Here is a 17,308-nt window from a genome sequence, read left to right as displayed (position 1 = left end):
TAAGCCCAGTTTCTAGGGGGCGGGCATTGGTGTTTAACCGCTTGGGGCAGTCTCTCTGCAGATGCTCACTCGAGCCGCAGACAAAGCACTCCCCGCGGGCCAGCCTCCTCTGTCTGTTAGGTGGTCTAAATGTGGCCCTGCTTGTGTCCCTAGCTTCGTCAGCAGGGGGAGCTGTAGCCACACGGAGCGTTGAGGCTGTGGAGCGTGGGGAGGGCGGAACCTTTTCGGACCCGGAAGGGAGAGGGACGGCGCGTGCCCGGCCACGTCCTTCGTCTCGTTCCCGACGGCGTTCCTCTAACCGATTGTCTAACCGTATAACGAGATCAATAAGCCCATCTAGATCCCGCGGTTCTTCCTTGGCTACCAGGTGCTCCTTCAGGACCGACGACAGTCCGTTTATGAAGGCGGCGCGGAGCGCAACGTTATTCCAGCCGGACCTCGCAGCCGCAATGCGGAAGTCGACTGCATATTTGGCTGCGCTCCGGCGCCCCTGTCTCATAGACAGCAGCACAGTTGAAGCAGTCTCTCCTCTATTAGGGTGATCAAAAACCATTTTGAACTCCCTCACAAACCCAGTATAAGTGGTAAGGAGCCGTGAATTTTGCTCCCAAAGCACTGTAGCCCAAGCGCGTGCCTCACCATGAAGCAAGTTAATAACATAAGCCACCTTACTGGCGTCAGACACGTACATGACGGGACGTTGTGCAAAGACGAGCGAACACTGCATAAGAAAGTCCGCGCACGTCTCCACACAACCTCCGTACGGCTCTGGGGGACTTATGTATGCTTCAGGGGATGGTGGGGGGGGTCGTTGAATGACCAGTGGAACGTCTATATTCTGCACCGGGTCGGCAGGAGGAGGAGCTGCAGCAGCGCCCTGAGCGCGCGCTACCACCTGCGTGGTGAGAGCCTCCATCCTGCGGTTAAGGATGATGTTTTGCGCGGTCATGAAATCCAACCGAGCGGTAAAGGCGGTGAGGATTTGCTGCAACTCACCAATCACGCCTCCTGCAGACGCCTGTGCACCCTGCTCTTCCATTGGTTGTCCAACAGATGGTTGACGCCCCTCGGGATCCATGACGCTGGCCGAGATATCCTGTTGGGAAAGTGTAGTGACACGGACCCACAACAGGGGGCGCAAATGATCGGACAATGAAAGAGTTGAATATGAACACTTTACTGTTGTGAAGGAGCACAACAAAAACACAGAGGATTACAGAATTTGAGCAAACAGTCAATCCACAAAGGTGATGTGTGGGCAGGCTCGAGGATAGAAGACGTCTGTCCTGAGAAGAACCGGAACCACACGATTTCCTCCGCCACCGAACCTGGAGAATACTGGAGCCGCCAAATTCCGAGTCCCCAGGTGGCCACCGTCTCCGAGTGTCGGATCTGGTACTGCTGGCGAGGAGAAAAAACAGTCATATGTGGGTGCGTGCACACCCAGTAACAACAATGGTGGGAATTCCACCTCCACCTCTAACACACACTCGTGCAGCTCCTGTCTAACCACTTATCTGGTTGGGGTGTGAAGCGAAGCCGTCGCTGATCACACCAAACGCCAATCTCTCAGATAGGGAACACCACAGGAAAGCGGCTGCAAAAGGAGTTCAGACTAAGACACAGTTAAGGCTGAGAATATTACCTTCACAGGTAGATGATATCTCGGCAACGAGGTGGAGATGATGTCCGGTTTTTATGGAGTGGAATGATGAAGTGTAGATGGATGACAGTTGTCATGAGATAATGAGTGACAGCTGTCACCCCTGGCTGTGTCCGTGGCGGCAGCGCCCTCTCGTGCCTGAAGCCCGCATGACGTGCATGATGGAAATCAGCAGGTGTGGTTTGTTATTTTACGTCCTTTCCAAAGCCACCAAGGCCACCGTTGCTTATAAATTTAATTTGTAATAATTTCAACTTGAAATCAAACGTAAAATAAGACTTAACAAGCGTGTGAACACAAACAGGACGTGAACACATGATGAAGATTATCATGTTATTTCAGGGATCATTTGAGTCGTTGTCATGGTGAGGGTTGCAAACATGAAAGGGCACTTTTGCTTTGTGCACTGTCACGCACGCCATCTCCATGCACGTTTATGATGCGAGGCTGAGGAGAGAAAGTCACGGAGCAGTGAGGTCGTGGCTCTAATTTGCAGCGGAGATGAGAAAAGTAACCTCACCTTTCTAAACAGAATATCGGAGCACTTCACCTTGCTTTTCCTGGTGGGTGGAAAAGAGCAGCTGCCCTCATTGAACACATGGCCCACACGTATGCACACCTATGAAGGAACGTGCATTCACAATCATAACACTCTTTTTTTAAAGGCTTTTTTTTCTTCTCTGTTTTTACTCGGGGTCCCAGAATAGATTTACATGTTGATTTGGCTTCTTTTTTTTTTGGGATGCCCTCTATCATGCAACTTCACATCAAATGGAGATGGGGCACAGGTGGTCTTGAATCAGGAACCTTCTATTTTGGAAACACATGCACTGACCCCTTGGCCACCACACTGCCATCTCTAAAAAGCCTTGAATCCTTGAATACTAACATACACATTCACAGAATGTCAGCGAATGCATCGGGACCAGGCTGTAGATTTACAGTCTTCATCCTTCAGTTCAATTGATTTCATTTATGAAGCGCTGAAAGATGCTTCATGTCATCTTTCAAGTCCTATTACGTGCTGTTTTTTTTTGTTTTGGGACTGCATTTTTGACAACCCTAACCTTGACCTTTGACCTATCTTCTCCAAACTTTTCTGGAGACACTCGTCTGAGGAATATTCTCCAACCGGGTTTGGTGAAAACCTGTTCATGTGTTTCAGTATTTTGCACCAAGATGGAAAGACACAAACATATGAGCAATTATTCTGCTGCACAGCCAGCGCACAACTTAAACAACGGAGCCGGTTTGGTGCAGATCTGGATCACCACCATACAGTAATCTGAGCAGTTCTTCACTAATCCACAGAACAACTCTATGCAAAATTTCACCATAATCTGTCCACCAGCTTTTAAGTTATAGCACCTGAAATAAAGTTACACAAGCTCCACCCTCCTCTTTAGCTTAGCGGTTGGTAGGATGTATGCAAAATTTGTTGACTCCAATGATGTTAATATTTTCACCACCAAATCACCAAATTGCACTTTTTTACTATTTTGTAATGTCATATTTTTTTGTTTGTTGCTACAGAAAAATTCTTCTATCGGAATTATTTTTGGCGTTTTTCAGGGGGTTTGCCGGCAGAGTTCTGACAGCTACGCGGCCTTTATGGTGGTGACGTTTTGACATTCTGATCACCAGAAGCTGGTGAAAAGTGGGATCGTGAACCCATGTGCTGTCGGATCTTACCGGGTGACGGTGGCTGGATCTTGACCTGCTTCCTGTTGTCCCCTCCGTTCACACTGCTGCTGCTGCTGCTGTCCGTCGGAGGCTCCTCTCCCCGCTCCATCTTACACTCATAGGCGAACAGATACTGGATGTACTGCTTCTTCAGGGAGCTGGCGGAGCTGCTGGACGTGCCCATGTTCAGGGTGCTGGACAGTTCGCGCCACTTCTTGTTCTTGTTGACCTGAGCAGGGTTTGGGGGGTAAAGAAGACAAGATGATAAAAAAATGGAAGGCGGGCAGCAAAGCAAACAAAGATCCCAGACTCTTGGTTATTTGCCAACAGCACTTGAAGAAGTAGTCCTCTATGGACCCTGAGACAAGTGGAGCCAGTGCTTATCCCTGGAATATGAGAGTCCAGGACTCTCCCTGAACTGGACGCCAGTCCATCACATAGTGAAGCAGATAAGTATGATTTCTGGCCAGAATTGTACACTTGGTGATACAAGCATCAAATTTGGCATGAATGTTCTTCATAAATCAGTGTTTGAGAAAAAAGTGCTGGCCACTTGAAAATCCAATATGGCGGCCAGGTAGGGGTCAATGAAGAATTACACAGGGGTCAAAATCTAAAAATGTTCCAATCATATTGAAAATTGTTTCAATATGATTGAATATGATTCATTATTTGTCTGATCATAAATATGCCAAAAAGGTATAGTTTGGACTATCTATGTCTGACTGTTATGGAGTTATGGGATAAAAACAGCAAGAATGGTGACAAAAGTCAGTTTCAGTTTGTATAGGGGTCAAAAGATAAAGTTGCATCAATTTTTGTAAAATGTGATGCAAATTATTGGTTGACTTAATAGGGTTTTAAAAAGGAATAGTTTGCACCATGTGTCATGCTCAGTTGTCACGTGACAGGGTAACATCTGTCACTGTTTAAGGATATGATTCCTTCTTTATGTTCTCTAATGCCATATACCAACACAGTGCAGAGTAGCTACCTAAACTCTGTAAGGGAGATAGAGTATCTCGTCAATAGTTTTACATCCTCATTGAAGACAACTTTGGATGCTGTAGCTCCTCTGAAAAAGAGAGCTTTAAATCAGAAGTGTCTGACTCCGTGGTATAACTCACAAACTCGTAGCTTAAAGCAGATAACCCGTAAGTTGGAGAGGAAGTGGCGTCTCACTAATTTAGAAGATCTTCACTTAGCCTGGAAAAAGAGTCTGTTGCACTATAAAAAAGCCCTCCGTAAAGCTAGGACATCTTTCTACTCATCACTAATTGAAGAAAATAAGAACAACCCCAGGTTTCTTTTCAGCACTGTAGCCAGGCTGACAAAGAGTCAGAGCTCTATTGAGCTGAATATTCCATTAACTTTAACTAGTAATGACTTCATGACTTTCTTTGCTAACAAAATTTTAACTATTAGAGAAAAAATTACTCATAACCATCCCAAAGACGTATCGTTATCTTTGGCTGCTTTCAGTGATGCCGGTATTTGGTTAGACTCTTTCTCTCCGATTGTTCTGTCTGAGTTATTTTCATTAGTTACTTCATCCAAACCATCAACATGTTTATTAGACCCCATTCCTACCAGGCTGCTCAAGGAAGCCCTACCATTATTTAATGCTTCGATCTTAAATATGATCAATCTATCTTTGTTAGTTGGCTATGTACCACAGGCTTTTAAGGTGGCAGTAATTAAACCATTACTTAAAAAGCCATCACTTGACCCAGCTATCTTAGCTAATTATAGGCCAATCTCCAACCTTCCTTTTCTCTCAAAAATTCTTGAAAGGGTAGTTGTAAAACAGCTAACTGATCATCTGCAGAGGAATGGTCTATTTGAAGAGTTTCAGTCAGGTTTTAGAATTCATCATAGTACAGAAACAGCATTAGTGAAGGTTACAAATGATCTTCTTATGGCCTCGGACAGTGGACTCATCTCTGTGCTTGTTCTGTTAGACCTCAGTGCTGCTTTTGATACTGTTGACCATAAAATTTTATTACAGAGATTAGAGCATGCCATAGGTATTAAAGGCACTGCGCTGCGGTGGTTTGAATCATATTTGTCTAATAGATTACAATTTGTTCATGTAAATGGGGAATCTTCTTCACAGACTAAAGTTAATTATGGAGTTCCACAAGGTTCTGTGCTAGGACCAATTTTATTCACTTTATACATGCTTCCCTTAGGCAGTATTATTAGACGGTATTGCTTAAATTTTCATTGTTACGCAGATGATACCCAGCTTTATCTATCCATGAAGCCAGAGGACACACACCAATTAGCTAAACTGCAGGATTGTCTTACAGACATAAAGACATGGATGACCTCTAATTTCCTGCTTTTAAACTCAGATAAATCTGAAGTTATTGTACTTGGCCCCACAAATCTTAGAAACATGGTGTCTAACCAGATCCTTACTCTGGATGGCATTACCCTGACCTCTAGTAATACTGTGAGAAATCTTGGAGTCATTTTTGATCAGGATATGTCATTCAAAGCGCATATTAAACAAATATGTAGGACTGCTTTTTTGCATTTACGCAATATCTCTAAAATCAGAAAGGTCTTGTCTCAGAGTGATGCTGAAAAACTAATTCATGCATTTATTTCCTCTAGGCTGGACTATTGTAATTCATTATTATCAGGTTGTCCTAAAAGTTCCCTAAAAAGCCTTCAGTTAATTCAAAATGCTGCAGCTAGAGTACTGACGGGGACTAGAAGGAGAGAGCATATCTCACCCATATTGGCCTCTCTTCATTGGCTTCCTGTTAATTCTAGAATAGAATTTAAAATTCTTCTTCTTACTTATAAGGTTTTGAATAATCAGGTCCCATCTTATCTTAGGGACCTCGTAGTACCATATCACCCCAATAGAGCGCTTCGCTCTCAGACTGCAGGCTTACTTGTAGTTCCTAGGGTTTGTAAGAGTAGAATGGGAGGCAGAGCCTTCAGCTTTCAGGCTCCTCTCCTGTGGAACCAGCTCCCAATTCAGATCAGGGAGACAGACACCCTCTCTACTTTTAAGATTAGGCTTAAAACTTTCCTTTTTGCTAAAGCTTATAGTTAGGGCTGGATCAGGTGACCCTAAACCATCCCTTAGTTATGCTGCTATAGACGTAGACTGCTGGGGGGTTCCCATGATGCACTGTTTCTTTCTCTTTTTGCTCTGTATGCACCACTTTGCATTGAATCATTAGTGATCGATCTCTGCTCCCCTCCACAGCATGTCTTTTTCCTGGTTCTCTCCCTCAGCCCCAACCAGTCCCAGCAGAAGACTGCCCCTCCCTGAGCCTGGTTCTGCTGGAGGTTTCTTCCTGTTAAAAGGGAGTTTTTCCTTCCCACTGTAGCCAAGTGCTTGCTCACAGGGGGTCGTTTTGACCGTTGGGGTTTTACATAATTATTGTATGGCCTTGCCTTACAATATAAAGCGCCTTGGGGCAACTGTTTGTAGTGATTTGGCGCTATATAAAAAAAAATTGATTGATTGATTGATTGACATCCCACAGAATCCAGTGGATGTTGACATTGTTTGACATTTACTTTGCAAACCAAGCATTCAACACAGTCAAAACTATTCCATTCATTAATCCTATTAGTTCAACCAATAATTTGAAATTGACCTTTGTTACCATTCTTGCTGTTTTTATCCCATAACTCCAGAACATTCAGTCATAGATCATCCAAACTATACCTTTTTGCAATCTTTGTGACCAGACACATAATGTGGTATAGCTTTCAATATGATTGGAGCATTTTTAGATTTTGACCCCTGTGCAATTCTTCATTGACCCCTACCTGGCCGCCATATTGAATTTACAAGTGGCCAGCACTTTTTCCTCAAACCCTGATTTATGAAGAACATTCATGTCAAATCTGATGCTTGCATCACCAAGTGAAGGATTGTTTCAGTTATCTGCTGCACTAACAGGTTATGTCCCCAGCCAACGGTGGTACCCATTTACATCTGGGTGGACTGGGACGAAGCAGATGGTGTGTTTTGTCTTAAGACACAGACAGGCTGCATGACCAGGACTCAAACTCAGGTCCACATAGTGGTAGTTCAACTCCATATCCCACAGACATCCTGCTCTGACAACAGCACTTGGACATTAAACAAAAGACTAATTCTGTATTCAAACACTGTTGCCAAGAAAAGCTTTTCTATTTCTCTTCTTTCTCTTTTCTTTTTCAAGAGTTGCTTATGATGAGCTCATCTGGAATTCTGGATCACATCACGTCCACACCAAAGACCACAACACCGCCCTTGTTATCTAACATTTCCTCTAACTTCATCCCACTGGCAGCTTTGGACTTCCAAAAAGTCTTCTGTCCAAAATGTTCCTTACTTTCTCTTTAAACATTGCCCAGTTTTGAAACGATTCCACCCAACGTTGTGTCTTACCATCGCAAGTCCTCCGATCTCCCGGACAGCCATGTAGAGCTTCCAGAGATCCAGCGGCTTCTTGCCGACGTTCGGCAGTTGGGCAACAGGTGTTCCCCTCTCCTCCATGAAGGTCAGGTAGCGCTCCACCCAGCTCCTCCTCTCCGGCTCCATGCCCAGCTCACACAGTCGCGCCATTCGATCCCCAGCCAGCGAGGAGGAGGAGTTAGTTTTCTGGAAATAGATGCAGAGAGAAAGCAAGAAGAGGGAAGAAGGTGTAGAAATTTTTAAAAAAGAGAGACTCCCTCATCTGTGCATACCTTTTGGATAAACCAGTTTAATTTGCATTAAGTGGTGGACTCGTAGCAGGAAGTTCATCAGTTCAAACCCTAGACTGGCAGCATGTCCCACCTACATTGCGACTTGTATGGTCCTAACAATCTTGCTCACTGATTTTGGTCTGTGTGTCTTCATTCCAGGAATTGATAAATCTGAACATTCATGTGTCCCTCACCCATTCACTAGACAAGATTTGAGGTTGTTCTTACAGGGCTAGATGGGGTCTTGAGGGGCCAGGGTGGGCTGCTGATGCTGTCGCTGTCATCTCCATGGTAGGACGACAGGCTTGCAGGGCTGGGTGAAAGTGGAGATGGAATGGGAAGGGCGCCCCCTGGTGTTGGTGGTTGTGAGACACACTGCTGGGAGCTGGTGGTGTTGTTAGCGTAGCAGTCCTGTAGCTGATAAAGAAGGAGGAAGCGGGAGGTTCACATTTTGGTACTAAGGGAACATCTTAAAAAGACTGAACCAACAAAAACCCAAAAGGTACCAATTCCTGTTTGACTGGTGAATGTTTCTGCAGCCCGGGCGATGGTTCTCATCACAGACGGTGAGGACATTAAGAACTATGACCAGCATATTGCTTCAGTAACTGTAGCACCATAAATGTAACAAATATCACCAAGACACAGACACCCCTGTTGACCAGTGCTAATGGTGATAGAATAGAAAATTAAATCATTCTCAGTGGAAATGCTGGACCACAGACTTCATAGATGGTACGTTAGCACAATTAACCACATAGTAAGACATATTATCTCAGATTTCTACAATAAATTGCTCAGAAAAGACGAACACCGCCAGGTGCACAGCAGCGAGCAGTGGTAGGAAAGTTTGCATGGACCCAGCAGAATTACTATCAATTAAAGTGACCACACCCCTAATTATTACTAACTTTATGCCTTAAAAGAAGGAAAACTAGCTATGGAGACCAAAATAATTTTTTGTTTGTTTTTTGTACCAGGCTGTAAACATGCTTATTTTTGCTGTAAAAGTTGACATTTTAGCATGGGGTTCTATGGAGACTGTTTTGTGGAGATAGCCTCAAGTGGCCATGTGTAGAACTGCATATTTAGGAACTTCTACTCTGGCTTCATTTTTCAGCACCGGAGGCTGCCATTTTATCAGGAACAGTTCGACCACGTAACACAAAGCGTTTGTTTCATCAGAGAAGAACGACCTCAGCTGGAACAAAAACCTGCAGACCGCTCACCGTTTCTGGCATATGAATGCCCCTCCCTGCTTTAATGAGCGGGCACTTTCACATTTTGGCACTGAAATTTCAGCACAAATGTCAATTAAATTCAATGTAATTCACCACAATCTTTGGATTCACACTCACAGACATGACATGCAGATTCTCGTTCACGCCCGCTAACAAGCTGTTTTGATGCTGCTGACCTTTGAGGTGATGGAGAGAGAGAGAGAGAGAGAGCTGAAAACGGATGCAGAATTTAGACGTTAGCTAGCTTAGCTCCATCACTGCAGCCGCTTCTAGTTTAGCTTGCTAGTATGCAGCTAAGCAGAAAATGAGCTTGTTGTGCTCATTTTGTGTGGAGAGTGCATTCAGCTTTTAGGTGTTTATTGCACATTATTTGGTTTTGGTGATTATCTCCACGGTGATGACACATCAGACTCCTGACCCCTCCCATTCTGCTCCACTGATATATGTAATTAGCACTGACCCGCAAACTGCAGTGCATTTTTAATGTGACTTGAGAAAGGCGGTCAGGCTGCAACACGTTTGATGTAGATTCAGTGTCATTATGACACTTTTACAGCTTGCAGTGTCATTTGCATGCAGGTGTAAAAAAAGATTCCGCGTGCATCTCTGTGGCTGTGCAGAGATTTAAAATGCAGGACTGTGTGCATTAGCGTGCGTGTTGCTGTGAAGCTGTGCTGCGTGCTCCGCTCATGTTAGCCGAGCGTGAGTTTGACGAGTGCTTGTGGTCTGTGTGCACAACGCTGGTGTCAGCAGAACCTTATCTCTCTGGCTGGTCTTCTTTCTTTCACAGCAGACAGATCATCTCTTTTGGGAGCACTGGGGGTCTTTCTGGCTGCTCTGTCTGCCTTAAATAATTCAAAAGGCTGGACTACTGTAATCAGCAAAAGAAAAGACAGGGATTTGGATGGAAAGACGTGTCAGGATGTGATGGAGGCGTGTGGTGAAAAACAAGGGCGTGGCGGGGGGGGAGCACAGAGCAAATGTCGGGCAAAATGAGAAGTCAGCTTTGTGTATCTGGAGCTGCGTCTGTGTCGAAGACTAGCTGAGGTTTAATACCTACAAGAAGTGGAGACATTTTGGTGGCTGGCACCTCAGTTTTTGAAAGACACGGTTCGGTTATTCTATCTGAAAAAAGTAACCAGGTTTGTTTCACACTTGCAGCATGAGTTAGACCTTTACTGTAAACACGAAATCCAAAATGTCCTAAAAAGCTAAACTAAAACCGTTTAAATGTGTTTCCAGTTTTTAGCGCTCACTGCTAACCTTAAGCTAGGTTTGATAACCGTTAATCTGCTCACTGAAAAGTTAACTGTGATCACGCTAAACCAGTAAACCACTGAAACAGCTAGTTTCCCTGATTAGGGTACACAGCAAATTTCGCAGAGTAAAATTTACTCTGCTGGGATAACATTTGGTCCCATCCAAATAAAGTTAAATATACTCTATCACAGTGCTAAATCAACTCTATCACAGTGTAAAAACAAACCTTATTGGAGTCGAAACACTTGATTTGACAAGATTATGGAGCTGATTTCATCCTATAACAGTGTATTTTACATTTTTTACACTGGGACCAAATGTTATCCCGGCAGAGTATATTTTATTCAGCAAAATTTACTGTCTAACTGTACGATAGGTGAATGCTGGATTGATGGTGGATTAGGAGCAGGTGTGGTTGTTGAGAGAGGCAAACTGTTTCCACATAAATAAACCAGTAATCTCTGATTGTTTCACAGCAGTTTTGTCCGTATGGTTCTCTGGACATGATTCAGCAGATTCAGGAGAAGTTGGTCTGATGCGAACTCGGCCCCAAATGAAACTGAGCCCGGGGCTAACCCTACCCCTAACCCAACCAAGTTGTCTTGTTACTGATCCACCATGCAGGTGCCTCAGTGTTGAGGATGTCAGCGGTTCCAGGAGGTCAAGGACGCGCCCATATTTCACCTGGCTGTAGCAGATGTTACTTTAAGGAGTGGGAGGATGGACTGATTGTCTGCCTGGGTCATTGCCATTCAGGAACTAAGGTGGTTCCATAGTGTACGTTGAAGAGTGTGCGTTGAAGAATGGCACCAGGGCATGCTCTAAGACCTGGCCTGACCTTTTTAATCTTGACATTACAGAAGGTCAGTTAGGTTTGGATCACAGTTGTGATGGTTCAATACGTCAGTGAGACTTTGTTCAGACTGCCAGTTAAAATCCATCTGATTTATGTGCTTATCTAACTTGAACCCGAGCCAAGGTTGCAAGTCGGAACAGTCAAATATCTCATGAAATACATTTTTGTCCAAATCCTTTTCAAGGCCTCATTTCTAGGTGGTTTGAAATGCAATTCAAATCACATTTTTTGAAATCTGTTTCTGTTTTGTCTGAATGATCAAATCAGATTCTGGGTGTGTTTGAGACTTTTGACCCCATGTAAAGTGTGGTGGAGCTGCGGGGGGTGGCTGTGTAATCTCACCATACTGTTCAAAGCCACTGGAAACTGCTCCACTCATTATCACTCCCTGCTCCCATCAATTTTCATCTGCTGCAATAAAACCTCGCACCATTCGCTCCACAAAAAAAAAGAAAACAATGTGACAGCAGAACGATGTTGAGTGAGAGATTAAGGTGACACTCGAGTTTTTTTCCCCCTCAAATATACTCACTCCCACTCTGCTCGCTTGTCCTCCTGGGCATCATTACTATATAAACCACTGTGGATAAAACGGGAAATGGAGATTGCCACATGGACGCATAGACTGGATCTGGTCGCTTGCTATTTATAATGTGGACAGTCAATCTGTGAGATCAGATTTGAATCAGATATCCAATAAATAACTCTAAACAAAGACTGAGAGTCTTCACAAAGACAGAAGAACCAGAATGTGTGTGTTTGGAGAAGGCGCAGAGAAAGTAGCATCAAAATCAGTAAGATTTTCTATCAGCTCTGCCATGTTGCTGTTTTGTGTTACATTTTATGTAATACAAAACTCTCTCTCTCTCTCTGCAGCTTGAGCTACCAAAACATCAGCAAAAATTGAGTGCTGGGGGCGAAAAGAAAGCCAGGAAAACATTAGGAATGGTAAATGTTAAACAAATCATTAAATATGGTGAGAAAACAACAGAGGAACAGTCATTTGTGCTGAGGCAGCATGTGCTGGTCAGATTTACTTCATTAGCGAGGTGAAAACCAAAAGAAGAAGAAGAAGAATAAGAAAAAAAACAACAAAACAACCGTGCAATGAAGAAGAAAAAAACATCCACCTCACCTTTAGTTTGTGAGGCTCGGTGCCGGGGCCGCTCTCATCTTTGATGTCCGTTTTGGGTTTTCCATCTGGGCTAATCATCCCGTCTCCTGTCGCTACCACGGCTCCTTTACGAAGCGGGAGACATCATCTGATAAACAACTTTGCACAATTAACAGCATTTCAACTCGTGGTCTATTAACACTTTTGGATTTGAGCAGAGGTCAACCACGGGGTCAAACTCACAGAGAATCCGTCCTGAACATTGTTAATTTACTTATGTAGCACAAAATCATGACAAAAGTCACCTAGATGTGTCGCACATGAGTAACTTTACTCTAACCTCACACACACCCCAAAACAAACACATCGGTGACAGTGGTAAAGAAAAACTCAGCTAAGGAAATTTTTGATAATTACAGGAAGAAACCTCCAGCAGAACAGACTCAGTGGAGTGACCATCTGTTTTGACCATACAAATAAACTAAACAAAGCAACTCTGAACTGTCTGAACATGCAATGACAGAAATGCAGCTGAGCTTCCACACATAGTCCAGTTTTCAAAATGACATGCGGCCTGAAAGGGCCCGGAGACAAAGGGTCCAGGCCCAAGAAAATCGCTGTTTGCACTGATAGCACATCAGTCACTTATGAATAAAAACCTGATCTAAATGTGAAATGAACCATTCAATGGCTCAATTTTAATGTTATAAATTGATTAGCTGTTATGTTGCTACTTCCGTATTTTCAAACTCTTGCACAAGTTCCAAGGTCAGTGCAAGACTGATCGCAGGAATGTTTACAATGCTGGCAAGCATGGCTGGGACTCCATCACCCCTTGGCCATTGTAGCTACAAGAGACAGAGGAAAAGCGACCAGCTGCCCTTCATTATCAAGCAGAGTGCACATTTTACATTGAGACAAGTGCCGCCAGCAAGGCGGGGCCAAAATGGACCAATCTGAGTGAAGACAGCATGACGTTCGTTGATTGGTTGTTGGTTATGTTTACAGCTATTTATAATAAAGTTCATGTTTAAACTGTAAAACATCAAATCTAAATTACATTTGTTTGTCATAACGGCTTGATAATGAAATGTCAAGAATCACTGCCATTTTTATGTACTTAGTGGGGGGTATATTGATATTGTAAAGTTTTTACTGCTTAATATCAGCATCCATATCGGTCGGGTTAAAAAATGTTCCCGTTGAACATTAGGTGGAGTTCACAGTTTGTTAATACTGTCATACCAGGTCAGAATGGGAACATGTGTGCTGTAAGCCTGTTCAGCATTACAAGCACGCATGTGCGGCGCGCGCTTCCGATATCAGGACAAACAAAGCCATGACACAAATGATATACATAATACATATATAAATATACACATACATACATACAGCGGGTAAATAAGTATTGATCATGTCACCATTTTTCTGAGTAAATATATTTCTAAAGGTGCTATTGACAAGAAATTTTCACCAGATGTCCGTAACAATAGAAGTATCCACATATACAAAGAAATCAAACCATATATATATATATATATATATATATATATATATATATATATATATATATATATATATATATATATATATATATATATATATCCACAAATTAAGTTTTGTGAACTAATGTGAAAGAACACAGGAAAAAAAAGAACACCTGAAGAAAGAGACGTGGAAAAAAACATGGAAAGCCCAGACACCAGCTGAAATCTATCAGCAATTAGAAAGCAATCCTGCCCCTTGTCAGCACAAATTAATATCAGCTGGTTCAGTCCCAACTGATGACCTATAAAAAGGTGTCTCATTACCAAATTATCACACAAGAAACATCGCATGATGGGTAAAACAAAGAGCTCACTCAAGATCTTCACAACATTATTGTTACATTTGGGTTATTACTGACATCTGGTGAAAATTTCATGTCAATAGCACATTTAGAAATGTAATTATGAGAAAAATGGTGACGTGATCAATACTTATTTTACCCTCTGTGTGCGTGTGTGTGTTTATTTATATATATATATATATATATATATATATATATATATATATATATATACACATACACACACACACACATATAAATAAAACTGATGTTCTGATGTTTTTTTCTGTTTTTGGTCACTTTAGTCCTGCTAACCAATACTGAAGCCAAAAACAACTTCATTAAAGTGCTTCTTGAAAATACATTTAATTTTTCCCGACATTGGCTCTGCTTTCAGTTGAATGAGATCGTACAAATGCGACACGTCTGCATTACGGTTTATTCTTTATGTCTAAAAGCTCGTGTAATATCTCATACTGTGTAAAATGGGTTAATGTGTTTTTTTTTTTCCCCTCTGATGTTGAAATACTACGTTCTCTCTTTTACCGTGTTCCCAAGGCCCCTCTATAGCCCATCTGTCCATAAATCTCAAAAGGAAGATTGTGAAAGAAACATATAAAAAGACTACTTAAAAGGACACAGACAGAAAAATTAGATAAGACCCCGTTAAAAGCGAGCCCGTTCTCGCTGTCAGCCTTGTTGGCTGCACCAATCAAAACGAGATCCAACTTCTCACATATTCAAAGTGCGAAGAGAACGAGGAGGTTAGAATTCAAGTGCCGCTGACTGACAGAAAGGATTCTTTCGGCTTTCAAAAACATTAGTGTACATTCATACGCTTCCTTATAAAACACTCAAGATCTTGGGTAGTATTCCAGATTTTCCACTCTTATTATTGCCCCCTTCCTGAATTGCCACCTTATTGTGGTGGAGGGTGGACTTTTTTCTGGTTCCGGAGCACAGCGGTGTTCTGCTGTATCTGTTAGCTGTTTGAACTGAGCTGTTTGAGTTCTTTGAATTAACAGTCTTTTTCAAGACTTTTTTACTTTTTTTTACTTTTTCACCGTGCTCCAACGCCTAAAGAAGACCTCTAACGGTCGAAGCATCGCGACGGAGCTCTTTTATCAGCTAACCTTCATCAGCGTTGGCAAGCTAACTAGCTTGCTAACGCTTTCGTTTTTATTTTTATTTTATTTTTTAGCACTGTTGTCGTGCTGCTCCACAGCCTGCCTAGTGGATTTTTATTTTATTTTTTACCACTGTTGTCGTGCGTTACCTGTGCTGCTCCACAGCCTGTCCAGTGGATTTTTATTTTATTTTTTACCACTGTTGTCGTGTGTTACCTGTGCTGCTCCGCAGCCTGTCCAGTGGATTTTTATTTTATTATTTTATTTTTTTTTTTTATTTTTTTTTTAGCACTGTTGTCGTGCGTTACCTGTGCTGCTCCACAGCCTGTCCAGTGGATTTTTATTTTATTTTAGCACTGTTGTCGTGCGTTACCTGTGCTGCTCCACAGCCTGTCCAGTGGATTTTTATTTTATTTTTTACCACTGTTGTCGTGCGTTACCTGTGCTGCTCCACAGCCTGTCCAGTGGATTTTTATTTTATTTTTACCACTGTTGTCGTGTGTTACCTGTGCTGCTCCGCAGCCTGTCCAGTGGATTTTTATTTTATTATTTTATTTTTTTTTTTTAATTTTTTTTTTAGCACTGTTGTCGTGCGTTACCTGTGCTGCTCCACAGCCTGTCCAGTGGATTTTTATTTTATTTTTTAGCACTGTTGTCGTGCGTTACCTGTGCTGCTCCACAGCCTGTCCAGTGGATTTTGATTTTTATTTTTTTTTTTGGGCGCTGTTGTCGTGCGTTACCTGTGCTGCTCCACAGCCTGTCCAGTGGATTTTTATTTAGCGCTGTTGTCGTGTGTTACCTGTGCTGCTCCACAGCCTGTCTAGTGGATTTTTATTTTGTTTTAGCACTGTTGTCGTGCGTTGCCTGTGCTGCTCCACAGCCTGTCCAGTGGATTTTTATTTTTATTTTATTTTTTAGCACTGTTGTTGTGCGTTACCTGTGCTGCTCCACAGCCTGTCCAGTGGATTTTTATTTTTATTTTATTTTATTTTTTAGCACTGTTGTTGTGCGTTACCTGTGCTGCTCCACAGCCTGTCTAGTGGATTTTTATTTTATTTTAGCACTGTTGTCGTGCGTTACCTGTGCTGCTCCACAGCCTGTCTAGTGGATTTTTATTTTGTTTTAGCACTGTTGTCGTGCGTTGCCTGTGCTGCTCCACAGCCTGTCCAGTGGATTTTGATTTTGATTTTATTTTTTTTGGCACTGTTGTCGTGTGTTACCTGTGCTGCTCCACAGCCTGTCTAGTGGATTTTTATTTTATTTTTTACCACTGTTGTCGTGTGTTACCTGTGCTGCTCCGCAGCCTGTCCAGTGGATTTTTATTTTATTATTTTATTTTATTTATTTATTTATTTTTTTTTTTTATCACTGTTGTCGTGCGTTACCTGTGCTGCTCCACAGCCTGTCCAGTGGATTTTTATTTTATTTTTAGCACTGTTGTCGTGCGTTACCTGTGCTGCTCCACAGCCTGTCCAGTGGATTTTTATTTTATTTTTTACCACTGTTGTCGTGCGTTACCTGTGCTGCTCCACAGCCTGTCCAGTGGATTTTGATTTTTATTTTATTTTTTTGGGCGCTGTTGTCGTGCGTTACCTGTGCTGCTCCACAGCCTGTCCAGTGGATTTTTATTTAGCGCTGTTGTCGTGCGTTACCTGTGCTGCTCCACAGCCTGTCTAGTGGATTTTTATTTTGTTTTAGCACTGTTGTCGTGCGTTGCCTGTGCTGCTCCACAGCCTGTCCAGTGGATTTTTATTTTTATTTTATTTTTTAGCACTGTTGTTGTGCGTTACCTGTGCTGCTCCACAGCCTGTCCAGTGGATTTTTATTTT

The 17,308-nt window shown here is 42.7% G+C and overlaps 1 protein-coding gene across 1 annotated transcript in view; it reads right to left on the bottom strand.

The window, feature by feature from the left end:
* arid1b (AT rich interactive domain 1B (SWI1-like)) overlaps positions 1–17,308 on the bottom strand; it is a 417,017-nt gene that overhangs the window by 26,003 nt on the left and 373,706 nt on the right. The window contains exons 10-13 of the mRNA XM_034159361.1: positions 12,546–12,649; positions 8,282–8,470; positions 7,755–7,967; positions 3,356–3,575 (exon numbers count right to left, since the gene is read on the bottom strand). Coding sequence (XP_034015252.1) covers positions 3,356–3,575; positions 7,755–7,967; positions 8,282–8,470; positions 12,546–12,649 — 726 coding nt within the window. The remainder of the gene's footprint in view (positions 1–3,355; positions 3,576–7,754; positions 7,968–8,281; positions 8,471–12,545; positions 12,650–17,308) is intronic.

The sequence above is a fragment of the Thalassophryne amazonica genome, chromosome 19, assembly GCF_902500255.1.
Source record: "Thalassophryne amazonica chromosome 19, fThaAma1.1, whole genome shotgun sequence".
In the NCBI taxonomy this organism is placed as follows: Eukaryota; Metazoa; Chordata; class Actinopteri; order Batrachoidiformes; family Batrachoididae; genus Thalassophryne; species Thalassophryne amazonica.
Note: the sequence above shows the minus strand (reverse complement) of the source record. Positions and strands in the feature narration are given on the sequence as shown.